General features: G+C 51.5%; 1 protein-coding gene across 2 annotated transcripts in view; it reads right to left on the bottom strand.

Annotated features, from left to right (window-relative positions):
• Gramd4 (GRAM domain containing 4) overlaps positions 1-20065 on the bottom strand; it is a 76704-nt gene extending 56639 nt beyond the window's left edge. The window contains exon 1 of one of the 2 annotated variants that reach the window (XM_075960263.1): positions 19910-20065. In XM_075960263.1, the coding sequence (XP_075816378.1) occupies positions 19910-19938 (29 nt within the window). In that variant the 5' untranslated portion in view covers positions 19939-20065. Of the gene's footprint in view, positions 1-4283; positions 4375-19909 lie in introns of those variants that run through there. The other variant, XM_075960264.1, reaches the window with a different exon arrangement.
• Positions 20066-20606: the final 541 nt, after the last annotated feature.

Here is a 20606-nt window from a genome sequence, read left to right as displayed (position 1 = left end):
GGCTTGGACAAAAACAGATGGTGCCAGGATGGAAACTAAGGGGGTGGAGAAAGCGTCAGGGCTAGGGCTCCTCCCTGTCCTGGCCTGTGGTCACTGTGCATAAGGGCTGCTGGAAAGGAAAGAAGACATAGCTGGGATACCTCCAGGGCTTCAGTAACCCAACTTCATCTTCATTCAGGTTTTTATCCTGATATTTGACTCCCACATTTTATTAATAATAAAAAACTTAGATAAATTCTTCATACGGCCATCCAGTCTAACAGACTACACCAGCCCGGACTTCAGATAAGCCCTACATTTTCCCATCACACCAAGACCAGACAACAGCTCGCTCTCCCAGAACTTGACCATGATCTCAATTTTCTCAGAGTTCCCCAAAGATGCCATCGTCCCCCAGACAACAGGAAGTAATTTTAAGAACATGATGCCCACATTCCTAAAAGGTAGGGAGGGTGCTTTTCGCCATTTGCTGGGTTATAGATGTTTATCATCATTTAGGGAAGTTGGTTGCAAATTGTCATTGGTCATGCTTAGGGAGGAAACTAGCAAAGATTAGATTCAGAGATCTTCTGAAAGAAAAAGGGGGGGCATAGGAATAATAGGGGAAGAAAGGTGAATTGCTGAGTCTACTTTTAAACTAAAAAAAAAAAGCAACTTCTAGTTTCAAATATTTTACATTGGTATGAATTTTTGTATATTGATACAAATTTAAGGTTACTTTTGCTATTCTGTATATATGTTTCCACTCTTGTTTAAGGTATTTTTGTATATTGATACAAATTTAAGGTTATTTTTGCTATATTGTATATATGTTTCTACTCTTGTTTAAAGTATTTTTGTATATTGATACAAATTTAAGGTTAGTTTTGTTGTACTGTATATGTTTCTACTCTTGTTTCAGGCATTGCACCTCTACATCACATCAAACAATGTAATATAAAGTTCTATTTTCTTGAAAATTATTGTGACAAATTATTTTGGGATAATTAAGAAATGCAGGTTAGTAGTTAGTCATCTATAAAAATCAAATTTGTGGCCATGTTAGGTATGTTTTCAAGGTCAAAGAGAGATGTATTTTAGATAGATAGATGGTCTTCAAACACTTTGGAGACCTACAGAATATAGCACTTAAGATATTTTAATAAAATAAGGCTTTTCATGACAATGAGACACGTCTGCTCCTGGAAGAACCAATTTACTTTTTAAAAAAAGGATGATGGGCATCAAAGAACCTCCATATGGTTTGTTTTCATTGTGGTAAAGTTATCTACTGGACAAGAAACTGCTCTTATCTTGAATGCTGACAGTATGCTGTCCAAATTGAACAAGCAGGACATAAAAGAAGGCGACTGTTGAACTTTGCCAAGACAAGCTATGACAGTCCTCAAAATTCCCGCTTCACAGAAAAGACTGTCAGATATTCTAGGCCTATAGGCCAAAGATGGATTCCCCAACTTTGCAGAGGAAACTCGGTTGACTATCCAAGCAGTCAGATGTCTCTGTTGTTTCTAGAGTTTTGGAAGTTGCTTGAGCTGCACTTCCTATTTACTCAGGTGACATTATATCCTTCTCGGGTCTCTAAAGGGCTTAAAGATGAGATAGTTATAGCTATGGTTTTCCTTGTTACTAATTTAGAAAAGAAACTCACAAAAGAGATGTAAAGCATACAAGTTTTTTTTTATTTGTTTATTTATACAGTATCCTGCCTGTAGGCCAGAAGGGGGTACCAGATCTCATTATAGGTGGTTGTGAGCCACCATGTGGTTGCTGGGAATTGAACTCAGGACCTCTGGAAGAGCAGTCAGTGCTCTTAACCACTGAGCCATCTCTCCAGCCCAAGCATACAAGTTTGAGAAATATAAAAGTTTAAGTTGTTTATCTAAGAATATGCTTTAAGTCTAAAATATTTTTTTAGATTATTAATACAAGTTATGATAGAATGTGGCTTAGGTATAAAATTCTAAACTCACCAAGATAAGATAGATAATAGAGAACTTTTCCCAAATTTGCTAAATACAAATAGACTGGACATTATAAATATAATTTTTATCTGATAATTGTTCTTATTGTATATAGTTAAAAACCTTTCCTTTTTATTTAGATAAAAATGGGGGAATGTTGCAGGGTATTTGATTGCACAGTGACACTCTGACTGTTAATAAAGTTTAACCTTGAATCAGGGAGCAGGTTTAGCAACTAGCTGACCAGAATTAACCACAGAGGTTTTGGAAGACCCAGGATACACATAGAGAGACACAGAAAGTAGGAAGGAGGAGCTTAGAAAGATTCGCAGGCCCTTTTGAATCAGGGGAAGGAGGTCACTGGATGCTTCTCTGATGAATTTTTACTCCTGACTCCTGAGTTTTTATAATAACAAAAAAAAATTTAGATAAACTCTTCATGGGCTTTATGGGATGTAAGGTCCCCAACTGTCCTGAGCCTGCCTGGCAGTTCTTTGGCCCTTGGCCTTTCCTTTAGTGAGCGTGGAGTGAAAGTCTTTGGCGTCTTGTATGGAGGTCAGGTTTAGCTCCCATTCCTATCACATGTGGATTCTAAACATGAACAAAGGTGAGGGACAGCCAGAGGAGACAGTCTCTCTTTAAACAATCTCCTCTTCTGTCAGGGCTTCAGTGACATTCATGTCATAAGCAGCAAGGTTTCCAAGCACAGTCCAGGCTATGGAGAGAAAGGTGGCCAGACACAGTTGGGAGGCAAGGAGAAACCCCGCCCCGCCCCCCTGCATGGGAAATCCCTTCCCAACAAGGCCTATCAGACATCCATCCACACCTCTGTCCAGCCAAAGCCAGGATGAAGCAACCAGAGATAGGTTGGGCTACCTCACTGCAAGGGACTGATAGGTGAAATGCTCCCACCTTCCCCAGAGCACAGTCTTATGTCAAAGAACAAAGTTCACTGGTTAAATTTGGGTTGTCAGGCAATCCTGCGCTAAGCGATATTAATTCTTTAACAATGTGAATATCTAGATGGAAAAGTCAAGAGCCAGCTCTGCATCAGTATCCCACAGTGCGCAGCTCCCAGTGTGCTGAGGCCCACTCCCGTGCGACTCAACACAGCTCAACAGGAGAAAGACCTGCCCTGTACTCCTACGGGCACGGATCTCCAAGGGTCTATTGCTTTTAGGCTCTGGATTCTCCTAAGGTTTTGGCCACACTGACCTGACCTCACACCACCTCAGTGAACGCCAAGTCCACAGCCTGACCTTCCCCATTTCCTGTCCGCAGCATTTTCTACGCACACCTCCCCTGGCTCATTCACTCCTCTCAGGCCCAGCCTGAATTCAGTCTGAAAGCTGGCAAGGGCTGGTGCTTCAAGATCTCCTGAGTCCACACAGCTGTGGCCTTGACTTTCGGCTCCTGTTTCCATCTCAAGTAATCCTGCTCTTCACGAGCTCAGTGCTGCGCCAAGGCCATATGACCATGGGTCCCCTATCCTGCAAGGAACCTCACCCCACAAACAGAGCATCCAGAAACCAAGACCCAGCAGCTGGCAAATCTGAAGCTATATATTTGCAGAGTTCCAAAGGACAGATGAAGGAGCAGCTCAGGGCTGGAGAGATGGCTCAGCGGTTAAGAGCCACTCGCTGCTCTTCCAGAGGACTGGGTTCAATTCCCAGCACCCACATGGAAGTTCACAACTGTCTGTAACTCCAGTTCCAGGGGACCCAACACCCATGGCAAAACATCAAAGTACATAAAATAAAAATGTAAAAGTTAATTTAAAAAAAGAAAGAGCAGCTAGCTCATAGATCCAGGCCAGGACTACCTAGACCAGTCCTGAACCTTCTATAATTAGAGCCCAGTGGCGTCTCCTCCACCATTACCACCACCCCCTCTCCACTCTATTTTCTCCCCACCCATCCCCATCTCCCCTCCCTCCAACAACCTTATCCCCTGGCCCCACTTTTCACAGCAGCAAGAGAACCCCAAACATCTTATGAGACACTCACATCTACCAGAAAAAGGCTACCACAGTCAAACCTTAGTAAACTAAAGGGAACAGCCAAATAAATAAATAAACACATCTGACCACAGCAGACCACTCTCTGCTTCAAAAGGCAAATTCTACAGGTAGAGACAGGTGACAAACAACAGTCAGAGCAGAAAAAAATTTGCCTCTCAAGTGAACTTGTCATATTCAGTAATTTCAGATTATAAAAAAAAAAGTGCATTTATTTTGTCCTACTGAAAACTACTCAAGAAAATCGGCTGAAAAGAAAGGGGGAAGGCAGAGGAGGAGAGACCTCCGCAAGCTCCCAAACTCACCACATTGTCTCAAGTCCACAGGCCTCGGGGTTAAGACTGTTCTCCCTCTGGGAAAACCCAAGCTCTGAAGCATGAAAATCCAACTGTAACACGGTCCTGCCTCCTGGCTGGCATGTCTCCGTCCACAGTCACACCACAGCTCCAAGGCCACACCTGGCACCAGACTGGGGCCGTCTCTCTTTATCCGGCAGAGACGGCTCCTGATCCCGCAACACAGCCACTTCACTGCCCTCCAGGCCAAGGGCCCAGAGCCCAAACGTCTGGCCCTACGTCCCCGAGGAGGGCAGGTCTCAAGAAAGCAGGCGTGAAGACCCAGCTGAGCCGGATGAACAGGTTCATGAGAAATGCAGAGAAGGGAGGCTCCTGGTCTTCCACCAGCCGGACAGCAGCTGAGTCAAATGTGAGGCAGGGAAACTCAAAGAAGTGGGGGGGCACCATGAGGGAAAAGTCCCAGGGTGCCAAAGAACAGCTCTGTGGAGCCTCACCTCCCAATTCCAAAGGTTAAAAAAAATCCTGCCCACCAGTTAGATGAACCGCAAAAGCAAAAAGCTGGGCTGTACACAAAGGCACCCGCCTAACTCCCAGAGGGGATGGGCACGAAATTTTGTCAGGCATCACATGGTCCTATGCCAATGGACCTACTCCAGGCTGGACAGGGTGACACCTGCCATCATGCCACACGCACACCTGCAGAAACTGATGTCTGACTCGGATATGCCACCTAACCAGCTAACTCCACTCCCTGGGCTTCCAAAGCACAGCTCGAGTCCCTCCTCAGAGGAGGCATGGAACTGAACCAGGCTCTCATGTCCTCGTCATCAGTCCAGGCACAGGCGTAGAGAGAAACTTCAGACTAGTGGCCTCTGACTTCCACTCAAGGTGCCAACCCTGGACCGCGATGATGATGAATGCAGCAAGTCACCTCAAGGTGCAAGTTAGCAGAACTATCACCGGGACAGAATGGACTCTCTGTATACCCCACAGCCAGTGCCGGCCCACTCCTAATGTCCACCTTCGCCACCCCCTGGATGAGCAGTGAGGTGGTCAGGGTGGTGAAAGGGTGAGGAATTTAAGGCCAGGAACCTGGAGAACCCAGAATATACTAGCCATGGGTCCCTAATGTGTTTGTCACCTGACATGCGGTACAGGTTTTGTGATTCTCTAAATGTTTCTGTCTTGGCCTCAGGACACAGCTATTCCCCTCAATGCTGGGAGGGGACTCTGGGAGGGGCAGGAAGAGGTGTCCCCCATGGCTGCGCAGAGGCTGATGCCCCACAAGGGCTGGGCTGCCTCAATCAGAAGCCCCCTTTTCCTCTCAAAATCCATAATTCTCCACCCTTGAGAACCCAGTGTCCCTAAGGGCCATTGGCTCGAATATCAGGTGTCAACTCATTTTTCCAGGTACACAGCCTGCCATGGTTGCTAAAAAAAAAAAAAAAAGGGTTGTTGGACAAACTTTTCTAGGGAAGACATAACCAAATGTCTGCTCCCCCAAGATACAGCAATAACGACAGACCAAAGCCCACCAATGTCCAACTTAATGAACCAATGAGTTTATTGTCTCACTAACAGGACATGGGTCATCCCCAAACAGCCACACATTGGAAAGTCTTACCTCAGCTTAGAGAGTGACTTCCCCACAGTTGCACAGGTGGGATCCCCTAGAGTTAGCCTTCCGTTCCCAATATACTAGAGCCCCTTCCCAGACCACAGCAAAGCCACTTGTAACTAGGGCAAAATCATACACAGCTTTGGCTGGGACACGCAGGAGTGGCCGGGATCTCAGATTAGGGTCCAATGGCTCTCTTTGCTCCCTTCTATAAGGGAATGCCAACAGTCAACAGGCCCTATCTCGGGGTCTTTTGCAAGTTGTCCCTAGCTGTCTGAAGATGATGGTTGTTACATTGACAATATAGTGTTCTACATGACCGGCCATGCAGGTGTCCAAGGGTGGGGAGGAGTGGGGGGGGGCAGTGTTCCCATCTCATGTGGCATTAAAGAGAGTCACAAAGCAGAAAGCCAGAGTGGGAAGAGGGGAAAGCAAGTAGGCTAAAACCTGCTCTACTGGCTGATACTGCACGCCTGAATTACCTCTGGACTGCTCCAGGGGCTGGCGGCAGAGTGTGGTTCTCCCATGAGTTGGTGTCACTCTGACACAGGGAAGGGGACATTTTATGGGCCTGGGGCCTGGTGGGGGGGGGTATAGAACGCTGCATCTCTCACTTCTATGCTCTGTGGCTGTGTGACCTGTAGCAGGTGGGTACAGGAGAAAGGAGCTGGGAGCTGGATCCACACCAAAAGGTTTGTTGCGTGGTGTGTTCACACATCAGCAGACTACAAGACGGTCAAAGTAGGGAGCCTGGGAGCCTGGCTACTCCCTCCCAGCCTGGTTCCTTATGCCTTTGCATTTGTAGGAGGTCTCTACTTTTCCCAGGAGATGCTGCCTCACAAGGGACCAGAAGAGCACAGCCTCCATCTCCAGCCCCAGGCCTCTTGTCCCATCAGCACTGACTGCCCTTTGTCTAACTTTGCCCTGCCTAGAGCTGCCCGCATGGTCTCTCCTGACCCAGAGAATAACTCTTCCTCTGCCTGGAGCCCCAGAAGACCTAGAAGCCTCCCTCTGACCCCTCACCTGCCCACTGATGCCTCAAGCCATGCACCCCTAGCATGCCTACACATGCCTGGCCCCTCCTCCTGCATGCTTTTCTACACCTGTCCTGGTTCTTCTCCTTCCCCCCACCCAACCAGCCCTGTCTGATAAGACCATGTTTGCCTCTCTCCAGTAGGAAAGACCAGGGCGTGGGGCCAGCCAGGTGGGAGGAAAGCTGACCGGGCAGGCGCCAGGCTCCTCAGACAAGCTGTGGTATGTACCTGTGCATATGGAGGACAGAGTTGGACTCTAGGTGTCTCCTTCAGCTGCTCAAGTGGACCCAGAGCTCACTGATTTGGCTAGTCTACCCCACCCAGCTTGCTCAAGGTCCTGTCTCTGCCTCCTGCATACTGGAATTACAGCAGGCTGCATTCCCTCTCTGATTTATGTGGGTGCTAGGGGTCCAAACTCCATCCTTACACATGCATGGCAAGCATCTTACTCACTGGGCCATCTCCCCAAGCCCAAATCTCTTTCTTAAAGACCTGCCCTACCACTGTAGGCAACTCTAGGTGGATGCACCTACACCTGCCCTGTGGGCACCCCTCAGAGGGTAGGGAAGGAGTCGCCACCTGCCCTCACATGGGGTAGGGCTCACAAGTATGAGGCCACTGAAAACAGCAGAAAGAGCCACACATCCCTTTCCTCATCATATCGCCTCACTCTCAGCGTGCGGTGGAGACGGGAGACCGTCTGCTGGGAGAGCATTCCAGGAAGGGAGATGTTCTCGCTCAAGGTCGGGGGACAAAGAACACACTGGTGAGGAGCCAATGAGAAACCTTGGGTCCCTGAAGTCGGAGTTCCTAACACTCCAGCTTATTCCCTTTCTGTTACTGGTAAAGGGAAAACACCAACAAATCGAACCGAGGTGACAAGCACCCACGTTACTTAAGCAACTCCATTATTCTCTGGCATTTGGGAGCACAGTAGATAAAATCAATCCCTTTCATGCCGTTATTCAAACGTTTTCCCCTTTTGAAAACACATGCAGAGATAGCTCTAATTTAGGTTATGTTGGTGCACCAAAATAATGGCCGAGCAGGGGTTTCTATCTTCTAATTACATGGAATTTAGGACAAAATATTCGTGTAAGTGATTCTGAGATACTTGATAAATAGGTCATAACGAGTTCATTTTGCTGCTAAAATCCTTCACACTCCACGCAGCAGAACGAACTCCTGTGTCAGGAAGAGGTGGCAACAAGGCAGGAAGCCAGCAGCCCCTCCTGCAGCCTGGAAGTGAAAACCAATTACAGCATCCATGTAAACCACTGGACCCTAAGTCCCTCGCAGTGGGAGGCATGACTTGACAAGCGTAGGGAGCTGAGGCTCCCCCCACCCCCGCCTCCACCCCCAGGCCTATGCATCAGCCAATCCCACCATGAATGAGAAGGCCCCAGTGTAGCTGCTGAATTTTCTGAGTCAGTGCAGCAACACCCTGGACTATTTTCAATCCTACCATTAAATACTCAATTGCAAAAGAAAAAAAAATACACCCTCGCCTACCTTAAAGGAACAATACTTATTTGTCAATTAAGTAAGCAGTTGGGGATGGGGTTTGACCGGGGAAGCTGGCCTTCATCCCCTGGCAACAGGATCCTACAGAGACTGCACCATACCTGTTGCACAACCAAGACAAGCCCCGGTGGCCTGCTGAGCCAGGCCCTGGGGACAGGATTTGTACTCAGGCACCGGGCACCAATGGGCTCTCCTCAGACATTACAGTGTCCTCAATGTCTGTCCCAGGCCCTCAGCCAACTGCTGGGCACAGAGGGGAGGAGGTACCTGCCTTCATGGCGCCTACTGCAATGGGAAAAGGGGGTGACAAAGTGTCCAGTCCTCAGATACTGAGGCTAGCCCTGATAACCTATCAATGTCACCTGATGCCTCTGACTGTACCTAGCTCATGGGGAGGGATGGGGATGGCCTTTCCATGGGACACAACTCACAACAGTCTGACTGTGCTGGGAAGGTCAGTGAATTCAGGTTTAAATCAGTAAAGTCCTTTTACCCCAGGTCACATCAGTGGTGGCATCCAGAACTGGTGGCTGAGCATCTCCCAGAAGCCTTCCTCTTCTCCAAAGTAAGGTCTATGACAGCCTTGGGTCTACACCAGCCTCTGGCTCAGCCACTCAGGTCAGCAGTGAGGGCGCACACTAGCTTCGGAGCTACTGGCCTCACAGTTTTCTGGCTATCTGGCCTTGGGGAAGGAACCTGACCTCTCTAAACCAGTCCTACAGCACAGAATCCATGAGACTGTGGCATCTCCTACTATCAAACATCTCGTGCCATATGTAATAAGCGGTGGGAAGATCCTAAGAAGGCATGGGAGATTATGTGACCGTCTGACAACCATGCAGACATTGTCTGCTAAGAGGTTCCTCAGGGGAGAGGAGGGGAAAGAAGAGGTTCAGGCAGATACAAGGGGACCTTCAGGGGTGCATATGGTGGGGGTCACCCAGAAGACTGAGGAGAGGGGGTTGTTGAAAGACTTGAGGGTTACTCCTCAAGGCTCATGCCCAAGAACAAGAGCGAACACATAAACCAGGTAGGTAACAGGATGGCAAGAGAGTGGGCCCTGCCAAAAGGCAAGGTGGGACCTCTCTGATACCCACTTCCTCATCTGCACTGTGAAGACCACAGGGTTCCTTTTGAGGTTACTGTAGGGGGATGGCAGGCTCCTCCATGCACCCTTGCCCCCTGCAAGTGTTACTATAAAAGAATGGCCCACTCACTCTGCCTAGGACAGCGTCAGGTATCTCTCCCTGGGCCCACTCAACCCAGCCCCCATACTGCCATCTGCCCTTGGGCTACCTAGGGCAGAGATTCTGCTATCCAGAGCTCCCCAACATCCAGGGCTCCCCAGCATCCAGGACTCTCCTTTTATGGTGGTTCCATGGCTTTGGTAGCTGCGAAGAAGGTCCCATACTGTGGAAAGCCTCCCCTCTATAGCAACATCGCGGGCACCTTGCTCTACCCAGCAGCTGCCCTGGATGGCTGTGGACCACCAGCATGCGGACCCAGGCTCTACTCCGTCTCACAGCTGACACTGCTTGGGTGTCACGTCTCAACGCCTGCAAGCACTCTGTGGTCACTGGCCTCACTCTGGACAAAAAGTGAGAGACACTCCTGGAGGCCCAGCCACTTGCTCCAGGTCCCACCACTATGGCATGACTTAGGGCAGAGGGCTTGGGCACTATTCAGTCAGGGCCAACAACTGCCACCCAGACTCATCCAATCCAATACCTTCCCCACACCTTGTGGGACCACCAAGGCCTAGCCCAAGTGACAGAGATGTAGGGCTAGGGGAAGTGTCACTCTGGTATCCCCGGGTTGGGAGAAGGGAGAGGCCCAGAGCTGAGTCAGGCAGGAGGCCAGAGGAATAAAGAGCAACTTAAGAGCTTTGAGGACCCTGATCCCCAGGCCCATCTGTAGACGGCCAGTCCTAAAGTGCAGAACTGGCTATGTGGCTGCAGGAGGTCAGCTGGGGATTTTAAAAGCCCAGAAAGCAGTTGGCCAGGGCCCAGCTCCCCCTTTCCTGCCTCTCAGCATCCCACCTTGCCCCACCCCAATACATCAATATACACAGAGCACCCACCCATGGCTATGCTGGGAGTCAGCCAGTCTTCCCCTCATCCACACAGCTTTGCTGGTCTCAAGGGGCTAGAATGCTTGCCTTCCTTTCAGGGAGCTGGCCTTTGGGCCTCCCGAGCCCTGATAAGTAACAGCCACATGAGGTGCCTGGCACCTGTTGGCACTCACCGTCCTATGCAGATTTAGAACTGGCAGACCTGGATCACAGGGCCTGCCTCTCCTAGGGAATCCCACCTAGTCCCCAGGCCATCCACTTCGTGAGTTACAATTCTCGACGTCCAGCTCAGAGAGCAACGCTCAGATGGCCCGGCCCAAACCTGACACAGCCTGACCTCCCAAAGCCAGCAGCTTGGATACCACTCACTTCAGTCCCTTCTCTGCCCTTGGCGGCCCACTCAGACTATGCCCTTGTCCCTTGCCATCTGCCTCCAATCCAGAGGGCAGTGGGGTTCCCAGCAGGGTGGGGAGGGGGTGTAGGAGGCCATCCAGGCCATCCTCCTGGGGCTCCACCCTGGTGCTGCGGGCGGCTGACTCATGTTTCATTTCCTTTCTACAAAGACAACTATGTGTGTGGTAACGTCGCACGTGGGCCGCTCCCACCGTTGGGCAGTGGCCCCGGAGACCAACAGCAGACACTAATGTAAGCATTCCTCCGAGTTCCACCTCCAGCACCTGCGAGTCCCTCCCTTCCACTCTTCACTCTCCCTCTCTCCTTCCACACCCTCCCCCCTTCTCAACTGTATTTAAACCTTCTGACGGAAATGCTTTCTGAAGTGATTCACACACCCCTGCACTCTTCAGCAAGCTGTTGAGCAAAATGTCACCTCCCTTCTTGATCCAGGATCTACGAAGAAACGCCTGTTACATGTTCTTCGAGGTCACACCACCTCTGACCTCCAACCCATCCCCACCCCATTCCCAGCCCCACCACCACCCCTTACCCCTGGCCACCTCTCAGCATTGTCTTGGGAAATGACACATGACCCCCTCCCTTCTGATCAGACCCCTGACCGTTCCCTCTGGGTAAAATGGGTGAAGAAGGGGCAGGCCTCTGAAGCTAGAATGGAATCCCAAAAAGGCAGATTCTGAGGCTCTCCAGGGCACAGACAGTGTAGCTTTCTCCTATGCTGAGGGGTGTCACTCTGGACATCTGGGCTTCCAGCCAGCTTCCCACCCATGTCCACACACACTCAAACCTCAGGTTCCACTTCTCAGACTTGGGATATGACTCACACACCTCCCTCTATGCCCAGCAGTGGCTAGGGAAGAAATTAAAATCATCTCCTGTAGCTCAGGGTCCCTTCCCCAAGTCCCAGCTCATCAAAACCCAGAAGGGTCCTGTACTTAACTGAAAACTTCACTAGGGCATGGATTAATCCATCCTGTTAGAAGTCTATGGAAAACAAAAGAATGGGCACAGGGCAAGCCAAGAACCTCCTGCCAGCTTGCGGCTTTGCAGGCACTCCTTGGACAGCGAGCTGTAGTAGGCCTCTCCTGAAAACAGAATGGGTTCTGAGACACTGAAGTGGATGTCTTATTTATTCATTTAGTTTTAGTCTGTACTGAGTATTGAACCACAGAGCCCCATACAAGCTAAGTGACGGCCATACCACTGAGCTACATTTGTGGCTCTTTTGATTTTGTTTTGAGACAGGGTCTCCCTGTGAAGCCTGACTTTGAACTCACAGTCCCCCTGCCTCAGCCTTCTGTGGACACATGCCCAGTTACTTAGTTATCTGTATTTTTTTTTAAGAACGTGAGGCTTCACTGGGAGTTGGTGGTGCACACCTTTAAGCCCAGCACTCAGGAGGCAGAGGCAGGCAGATCTCTGTGAGTTCGAGGCCAGCGTGATCTACAGAGTGAGTTCCAGGACAGGCTCCAAAGCTACACAGAGAAACCCTGACTCGAAAAATCAGAAACAACAAAAAGGGGGGGGGGTGAACTTGAGGTTTCTTTCTTTCAAGAATTATTTATTTTTATTTTATGTGTATGAGTGTTTTGCCTGCATGGATGTGTGTGCATTAAATGCATGCCTGGTACCCACAGAGGTCAAAAGAGGGTATCAAGTCCACTGGAACTGGAGAGTTGTGAGCTACCATGTGGGTGCTGGGAACTGAACCCTGGCCCTCTGCTGGAACAGCAAGTGCTCTTTAACACTGAGCCATCTCTCTACCCTGACCTTAGGCCGTTCACTCAACGGACCATCCAGAGTATGCCTTCCTGACATCATGGGTCCCATCCCAAGTGTCCTCTTGGCTACAGGCCCTAGCAACCTGCCTGGGTTGCAGGGTAGGACAACCAGGTTACCACGAAGAACCACAGACCTTCACTAACACAGCCAGGCTTACCAGTTCATTTCTCAGGCAACACGTAGCCATGCTACCCTTCAGTGGGGACATTCAGCACTGTCTAGTGTCCAGCATGGAGCAGGTCCTTGATAAGCATGGACAGAGAAAAGGCTGGGTGTACAGATGAAGCTAGGATCTTTTGAGCCAGGGCTTCTTAAAGCGAAACCAGAAATTCTCTCCCTATATCAGTATTCAACAGTGGGAGAAAAAAACATCCTTCTAAGATCCAAAAAAAAAAAAAACAACCCAGATGTCAGTATGTATAGATAGCAGTATACACGCCCCTCCCTACAAGTATAGACAGTACAGATCACACACGCGCACACACACGCACACACACACACACACACACACACACACACACGTACCCCGCGAATCCCCTCTATCACCTCCAGGTCCATCAGGGATTGGGGTGGCATCTAATCCTGGACACTACATTGCACAGAAAATAGAATCCCAACCATTGAAGAGTGTCACTGAGCCTAGTCCAGAGTCTTTTGAGTATCCTGTCTCTCTTTGGTTCAAGGGGACAGCAATGTGAAAAAGAGGTACTATCCAGGCATCTCCTGAGCCTGTTCAGTTGGCTGCTTTCTTCTGAAATAGTGAGATTCCTTAGCCCTGCTCTAAGGCCCCTCCTCAGGGCTGGGACCTGTCCCCCCATACCTGCCCATCCGTTCAGCCTGAACCCAGCACACTTCCAACCTACACAATTCCTGTCTAAAACAGTGCTGTGTGTGCACACCCCTACCCTGCCACAGGCATCAGCAACGGGTGACCTGGACAGGCAGCTGGGACAGGCCAGTGACTACCATCGAGTCCACTATAAAGAAATGGAACCAAGCAAAAGCCCAAGCCAAGCAAAGGCTGAATGCCCACTTTGTTCCCTTTTCCCACCACGGGTGGCAACAGCGCATGTGTGGCACTTCCCCCAATGGCAAGTAGGTGTGCCTTGTGTGCTCAGAGACTCCTCCCTACTGAAGTGGCAAGTTCAGAGGCAAAGAGCAGACAGACCCAGCCAGGATTAAAAGTCAAAGATCTCGAAGCTTCCAAGCAGTCAGCTGGCAGCCTTCCTCCTCCCTGCCTGACTATTGGGATTCCTTCGAAAGTGAAGCCCCACTCTCACGTTCAAAGGAATGTCCCAATCTGTGCCCATCCCACAGCCAGGCTGTTGAGCACAGCAGGGAAGTCCCCATCCACAGCTTCTCCTTGTCTCTCCCTCCTATCATAGAACCAGTCACAGAAGCATCTCCGGGGAGACGGTTGCACCTCTCTAAGCTCTGCAGGCCCAAAGTGCATACCCACTGCATGGGCTGGGGAAGGTCTGGGTTGGCAACTCTCTCTAAGCGCTGCAAAGTAACAGCTCCGATCCCGCCTTGTGAGTACTGATGTTGAAGGATTAAGCACATGAGGGGCTAAGGGAGAAAGAGCCTGACTCCACCAAGCTGAGATGGAATGGTATTATCTACAAGGAGAAGAGACCAGAACCATCCATGGGGTGATCAGACTGGAGCTGGTCATCCCTTGTTATAGACGCACATGGCCATGCATGGATGTGTTCATGGACCGATGCAGCTACACAGGAGCCAGAGTTCACACACGCACTTCCTGTTCTTCTGTTTGAAAGGGTCTAAAAGCAACTGAACCCCAGTAGCAACCACTGCCCCCTACATCTGGGTTTCTGATACTGGTCTCCGGGGAAGGAACCTGGGCTCCCTATAGAATGGGCAGACTCTAGGGCTGAACCTGGTGCAGCCTGTGGGCCAAACAGCAGTGACGCGTTCAGACTCTCACAGAGATGCGGTGTCTACAGGACCCAGGGGCAACTAAAAGAGCAGCAAGGAAAGGAATCAAGAGGGATCGTACGGTAAAGTGTAAAGTACGAATCAGCAAGAATAGAAATCAATGCTTAATAAGAGGCTAACTGAAGAAGAGACAATTGCCAAATCTATACAGAATTCCAAATAACTCACATCCTTGGTCCTTAAGGGGGAAGCACAGAGCCCCTTTCATTCCTCAGTGGTGGAATACACTGTGAATTCCTTCCAAAGTGTGGCAGGGAGGGCCTTGACACAGAGGCCTCTTGACAAATATACCTAGGCCAGGCGTACACCAACAGCAATGAGTCACACTGAAAGGTACAAGAATGCTGCCCTTCCCAAGCTATCAGTCTCCCCAGACTAATCATGACAAAAACATCTACATTTCCAAAGGGGATTCTCAATGCAGGGCCCTGCAGCCTATCAAACGTCTCCAGGAGTCAACCGAGTCAAGAGGAGCCTAAGGAGATGTGACAACCAGACATATGTGGGACCAGGATGGGGTTCTGGGATCAAAACAAGGACAGGAGGCAAAAATGAAGACAACCTGTCAAGCAAAGGACTTCATCAATAACCACGTGAGAGACTGATGGTGAAGCGGCCGCCTACGCCTGATGGCCTGCATTCCATCCCTAGGGATGGAGACCCACATGGTAGAAGGAGAGACGTTGACTCCCAAAAGTTGTCCTCTGGCCTTCACATGAATGTACCCACAAATACAAACGTAAATAAATGTAAGACACTGGTCCCCAAACAGTAACAAGTGAACCATGGTCAGCAGGATTGGAGGATGGGGGGGGGGTTGAAGGGGTTGGAGGTATGGGGAGGGGGTAGAAGGGAAGGGGAGAGTTGGGGGGGTCGCAACAGGCACAGTTGCTACCACAACACATCCACAGTGAACAAGGAAAGCTGACACAAAGGCCACCCGCCCTGTGATTACAGGTACACGAAGAATCCAAAGAAGGCAAATCCATAGCTAACCTAGCATAGTGGTGGCCTCAGCTACGGAAAGAGGCTGTGGGGTACCAGCTATCCGGTCCTTGCCTCATTCTGGAAACATCCTCTAGACTGTGGTGATGGTTGATGAGATTATGAACGGTTTAAAAAGCAGTAAATTGTATCTGTAAAGGGTGGGGAGTGTGGTGTGTGAATTACACTTAACAAAGACGTAAAAAGAAGAAACTCTCTCCTGGTCTTGTTCCCTCCCTGCGGCAGCTGTCAAAGTGCTTAGTCCCTCCTGGCACAACTAAGGATGGACCCTAAAGCTGGGATCCCTTTGGTATGCACTGCCAAATGTCCCGGGGAAGGCAGAGCGCAATGGTCACTCAGTGCCATGACAGCTCACTAGAGGCTGTCGAACACAAGGAACATGGCGCTACGTGAGTGTGGAGAGACCCTGGCTTTCTTTCTACAAAGCCCACTTTCTACATGGGAGGCAAACAGGAAAAGAGGCAAAGTCTTGTATCTTGGGGAAAGCCCCAAACTTCTCTGTATTGGAGGAACCCTTATTGTGAGATGGAGCCCACCACAGCCCGAGCTTCAGGAGCCACAGAAACAAACCACGAGAATGTCTCACAGGAGTGTCACAAGGCCCTGTGAGAGACACTGCCACGTGCCGTGAATGCCACATGACCCCTCTAAACTCAGCTTTACAGGATTACCATGGGGCCCTGGAGCCGCTCTGCCACAAGCCACCACACAAGCTCACACCCGAGCTCTGCCACAGACCTCACCAGCACTTGAGCAAGCTGTGCCCCTCCCTCTCTGTGCCTCAGTTTCCTCACCTGGTGATTGTAGCATAAGTGTGCGGGGGTGAGATGACTCTGGGAGACGCGCAGTGCCGCGTCTGTCTCCTACTACTGTTTTTTTTTTTTTCACAGATAGGCCAATACTTCCTGTCTTCCTGTAGAACCACAGGGGACTTTAATCACAGGCTTAAGTAGAATCACAACCCTGGTTATAACTCAAACACCAAACAGTCTTAACAATGGCTTTTCGATGTCAAATGTTATTAGTGGTGACTTACAGCCTAAAGTCCCCTCCCAGGCCTTCGGTACTGGCCACACGCAGACACCCCAGGAAACTCTGGTCTGTCACATCTGTTCTTTTGCTTTATTGGACATTTCTCCACCAGCCACAGACTCAGGCCAGGTATAGCTGCCTCAGGCCCACCCACCTGGGCTGGGCTGCACACGGAATCCAGGCCTCCTCCTCCCTGCAGGCCTCCTCCCCACAGCTGGCTGACGAAGACTTGGACTTTCGCCCCCTTTCTAAGCACTGTTTTCTAGTTCTGCCCAAAGCAACCCCAGAGCCACTATGGCACCACCATAGCCCCCAGATAGTTCTCACAGGGCTCATGTATCAAACCTTCCAGAACCTACATTTATGGTCAAACTGCCCTGGGGTGCCCTAGGGTGTCAGCCTCCCTGGACATGGCCACCTGAGGCCAGGGAAAGAAGATCTATCTCAGAGTAAGTTCATCTGCATTCACCTGTGACTCTGTTCGCAGGCTCCCATCTTATCTCCCTGGATTCATGATTACCGCTCTCCACGGAGAACACCCGTGATCCATTGCTAAGCTGTCGGCAGCTGTCCCTGCAGTCACCTACACGAGTGGGCACAGACACGCCTCTCGCTGCTAACAGGGTCGCCTGTCCCCTCGCAGTCTACTTTGCGGAAAGAATGCAGGGACTCAGAAAAGGTGACCCAACCGTACACAAGTGAGAAGCATCCCCACTAACAGGTGTTGCTGCCACCACAGACACTAAGTGTCCCCATCCTGAAACAAAAAAAAGGCCAAACACCAGAGTAGAGGGGACAGGGTTGTTCAGGAAGAGAACCTGCCCAGTTCCCCAAGAGAGGATGGCCACCAAACATGAGCCTCTGGCTGGAGATACTTCACCCCCAGAATACATACCCCCAATCCTGTAAAAGGCTCAGTAGGTCAGGCTTCTAGAGAGAAACCCTACCAGAGCATGGGCAACTGGATGGGGCTTCCACGTATTGTCCCCATTGAAGGAAGGGACACCAGGTAACACAAGAGCCAACAAGGATCCCACATCAGAACACAGCCTTTCTGGTTCTCCAGACATGGATTCTGCATCTGTCCAGATGTGGCACGGCTGGAGCTGGTGTTTCTAAACATCTGTAACTTCCCTGCTGTGCTCTCCTTCCAGAGCTATGCTGAGGCCATGCCAGCACTACCAAGAGCATCGCAGGGCCTTCAACGGCACTGTTTCCATTGTGCGAGCGCTCTCTATTGTGAGGCGGAAATGTCAATTCAGGAAACAGGTCTGAGTCTCCTCTTTCTAGGTGGTGAAGGTGAAGCCCAGCAAGAATGAGGGCAGCAGAGGCCATCGCTGCTGGCACTGGCAACCGCTCTGACTGCTGGCGCCAGTCCGGGTAAGCCAGGGTAACAGATAACAGAGACGCCCAGAAGGTTTGGTGAGAGAGAGACCACTGGTCCTTCCCTAGGAGAGGCACCCCTGCAAAGCCCCTCTGGCTGCCTGGGTAGGAGGCACAGGCTAAAGAGGTGCCCAAGCTGTGTAGAAACAGATCTCAACTCTGAGACTGTCCCGGACGGTTTTGCGAGATATAAATCCTAGCATGAACTCAAACAGACATCACTGGGACCATTGAGATAGCCACGCTCCCTCCCATCAGCCAGTACACTGAGGAAAAACAAGCAGAGCAGGGAAGTATGTGGTCCTGGGCATTCAACCCCCCTGTCATTGGTACCTAGCCCATTCTTCCTGGGAGTTCTATTCAGTATCGCAGCAAAGGTAGGGGGTTCCAAACTCCAGAAGTGGCTTGGGAAGGAGGGAGGAGCAGGCATACTGACTGAGACCCCCAAGTTGGGGTGTCCCAGAGAGTATCTGTAGGTTGTGGTTTCATCCTAGCATGGGGCAGGGATAATAAAACACCCTCAGCGCCAGGCTGTGTGTCCCCAAACGGGCCTGGGAACAGGTTGGGCGGTGGCAGAATGCGAGAAGATTCTACAGATATCTGCGGGTTCACTAAGGTCACCAGAGAGGCAAAGGGCAGGACAGCCTGGCCTGACTCCTGACCGAGGGTGTGTCTGGCCAGCATGGAACCTATGTCGTATCATTAATCCTCTTATCTTTTTCTTCGTCACTCACTAATGGGGAAACTGAGGCAGGGGATACTCACTGCCTTGCCCAATGTCACAGAGCAGGTATATAAGAAAAAGGAACTTCCAGCTGTCCTTTATTTCAAGCCCTACAGAACACAGACCATGACCCTCCTCTTGGGTCTGACCCTAAAGCAAATCCCTCTGCCTAGCTGGGCGTCAGTGAGACTGTGGAGGGCTGAGACTCAGGACCTTAGAACTTGAATTTGTCTCTAATCTACAGAGGCAAGGAAGGAAGAGAACACTCCCTAAAAAAAGTCTCCCCCATACTGAATCTCCTACCTCTGGAAACGGGGAAGCTCCAAGGTGTACCAGCTTGTCTCTAGCCCTGGAAGCCTGCTCCTCACCCTACTACTGGGTCACAGGTAGGGAAGGACAGGGGACCCAACACCCAGACTGGCCCCTCTTCAACCTTCGGAGGTGCCAGAACTGCTGTAGACAAGTGAGGACGTAGGCTGGGGACCGCCACACAGAACCCCACCTTAGCGGTTGTAATAAACACAGGCCTAAGCTCCAGCCAAGTGCCAACTGTCCCCCTGGATCCCACAGGCTAATGTCCAAAAGAAAGGGGGAAAGCCACACAGAAAGCAGAGCGTGGGAAAGGGAGCAAGCGTCCACAACTTTTCCCCCAGGTCATCTCTTGGGCCACACCGGCCTGGAGAGCCCTCCCCCTTTCCAGTTCACCCACCCCCACAAGAGTGGGTCAGTAGGACGACAATTGCTGCGCCCTCATCCTGTCCCCCGCTAGAGGCCTAGGCATGGTGACCCATCTAATGACTCCCACACACAGTAGTTTGGGCCCCTAACGTCCCATCGACGTCTGCCTCTCGCCCAGCAGGACCCTGACCCGCACAGCGCCCGCGGTGCGCGCGAGGGGTGGCCGTGACACGCGCCCCGGGGGCGTGTGTGCCGGGCGAGCCCGCGCCGGTCCGCGAAGGGAGGGTCGCCGCTGTGGGCCACCGAGTGAGAGCAGCACAGCGTACAGACAGGGACGCGGCCCGGCGGCCGGGACAGAGCTTGGCCAGCGTCGCCCAGGTCTGTGTAGGAGTCCGCGTGCGCGCCGCTTACCCTGCGGGGAGATCGGGGCCAACTCTCATCCACCCGCCGCTGCGGTGCCCCCCTGGCCGGCCACCCGGCCCCGCTGCACCTGCCGCCCTCCCGGGAGCCTAGCGGCGCCGGGGAGCGGGGACTACGCGGCCCCGCGGGTGCCGGCCACGAGCGCGGAGGCGGCGCCGCGTCGCGCGCTCACGTCCTGCTGCGCGGAGTCTGCGCGCCCCCGGCCGGGCCTGCGCAGCCGCCGCCCCGCCCCGCCCCGCGCCTCCTTGCCCGCCCTGCCGGGTTCGCGCGCGCGCGGGTCCGATCACGCGGCGCCGTCTTTGTTTGGGTGACCCACGTGGGCCCTCGCCACGCGTACCCACGCGCACGCGCGGCCGCCTGCCAGTCGCAGCCACGGACACAGTCGCGCGCAAGCGTGCACGCCACTGTCGCTTCGCTCTGGTGTGTGGGCTTGACAGTTGCTGCCAGTGGTGACCTGCACTTGGAGTAGAAATACTTGTCCTGGCCTCGCCAGGCTGGACCCAGAGCACAGCTCCTCGCTGGGAAACTGACGTGGAATTGCACCGGGAGGAGGCAGTGGGCAAATCCTCCCTCCTCCCCCCATTCAGTACCTAGCCAGGAATGTCTCCACACACTTTTAAATGTCACCTTAGCCATAGGAAGCCTGCGTCAGCCCAGGCACTACCTTGGATACTGAAATCTCTGATAG

This window comes from Microtus pennsylvanicus, chromosome 2, assembly GCF_037038515.1.
Source record: "Microtus pennsylvanicus isolate mMicPen1 chromosome 2, mMicPen1.hap1, whole genome shotgun sequence".
NCBI classification, from domain to species: domain Eukaryota; kingdom Metazoa; phylum Chordata; class Mammalia; order Rodentia; family Cricetidae; genus Microtus; species Microtus pennsylvanicus.
The sequence above is the reverse complement of the archived record's forward strand: the minus strand, read 5'-3'. Positions and strand labels throughout refer to the sequence as shown.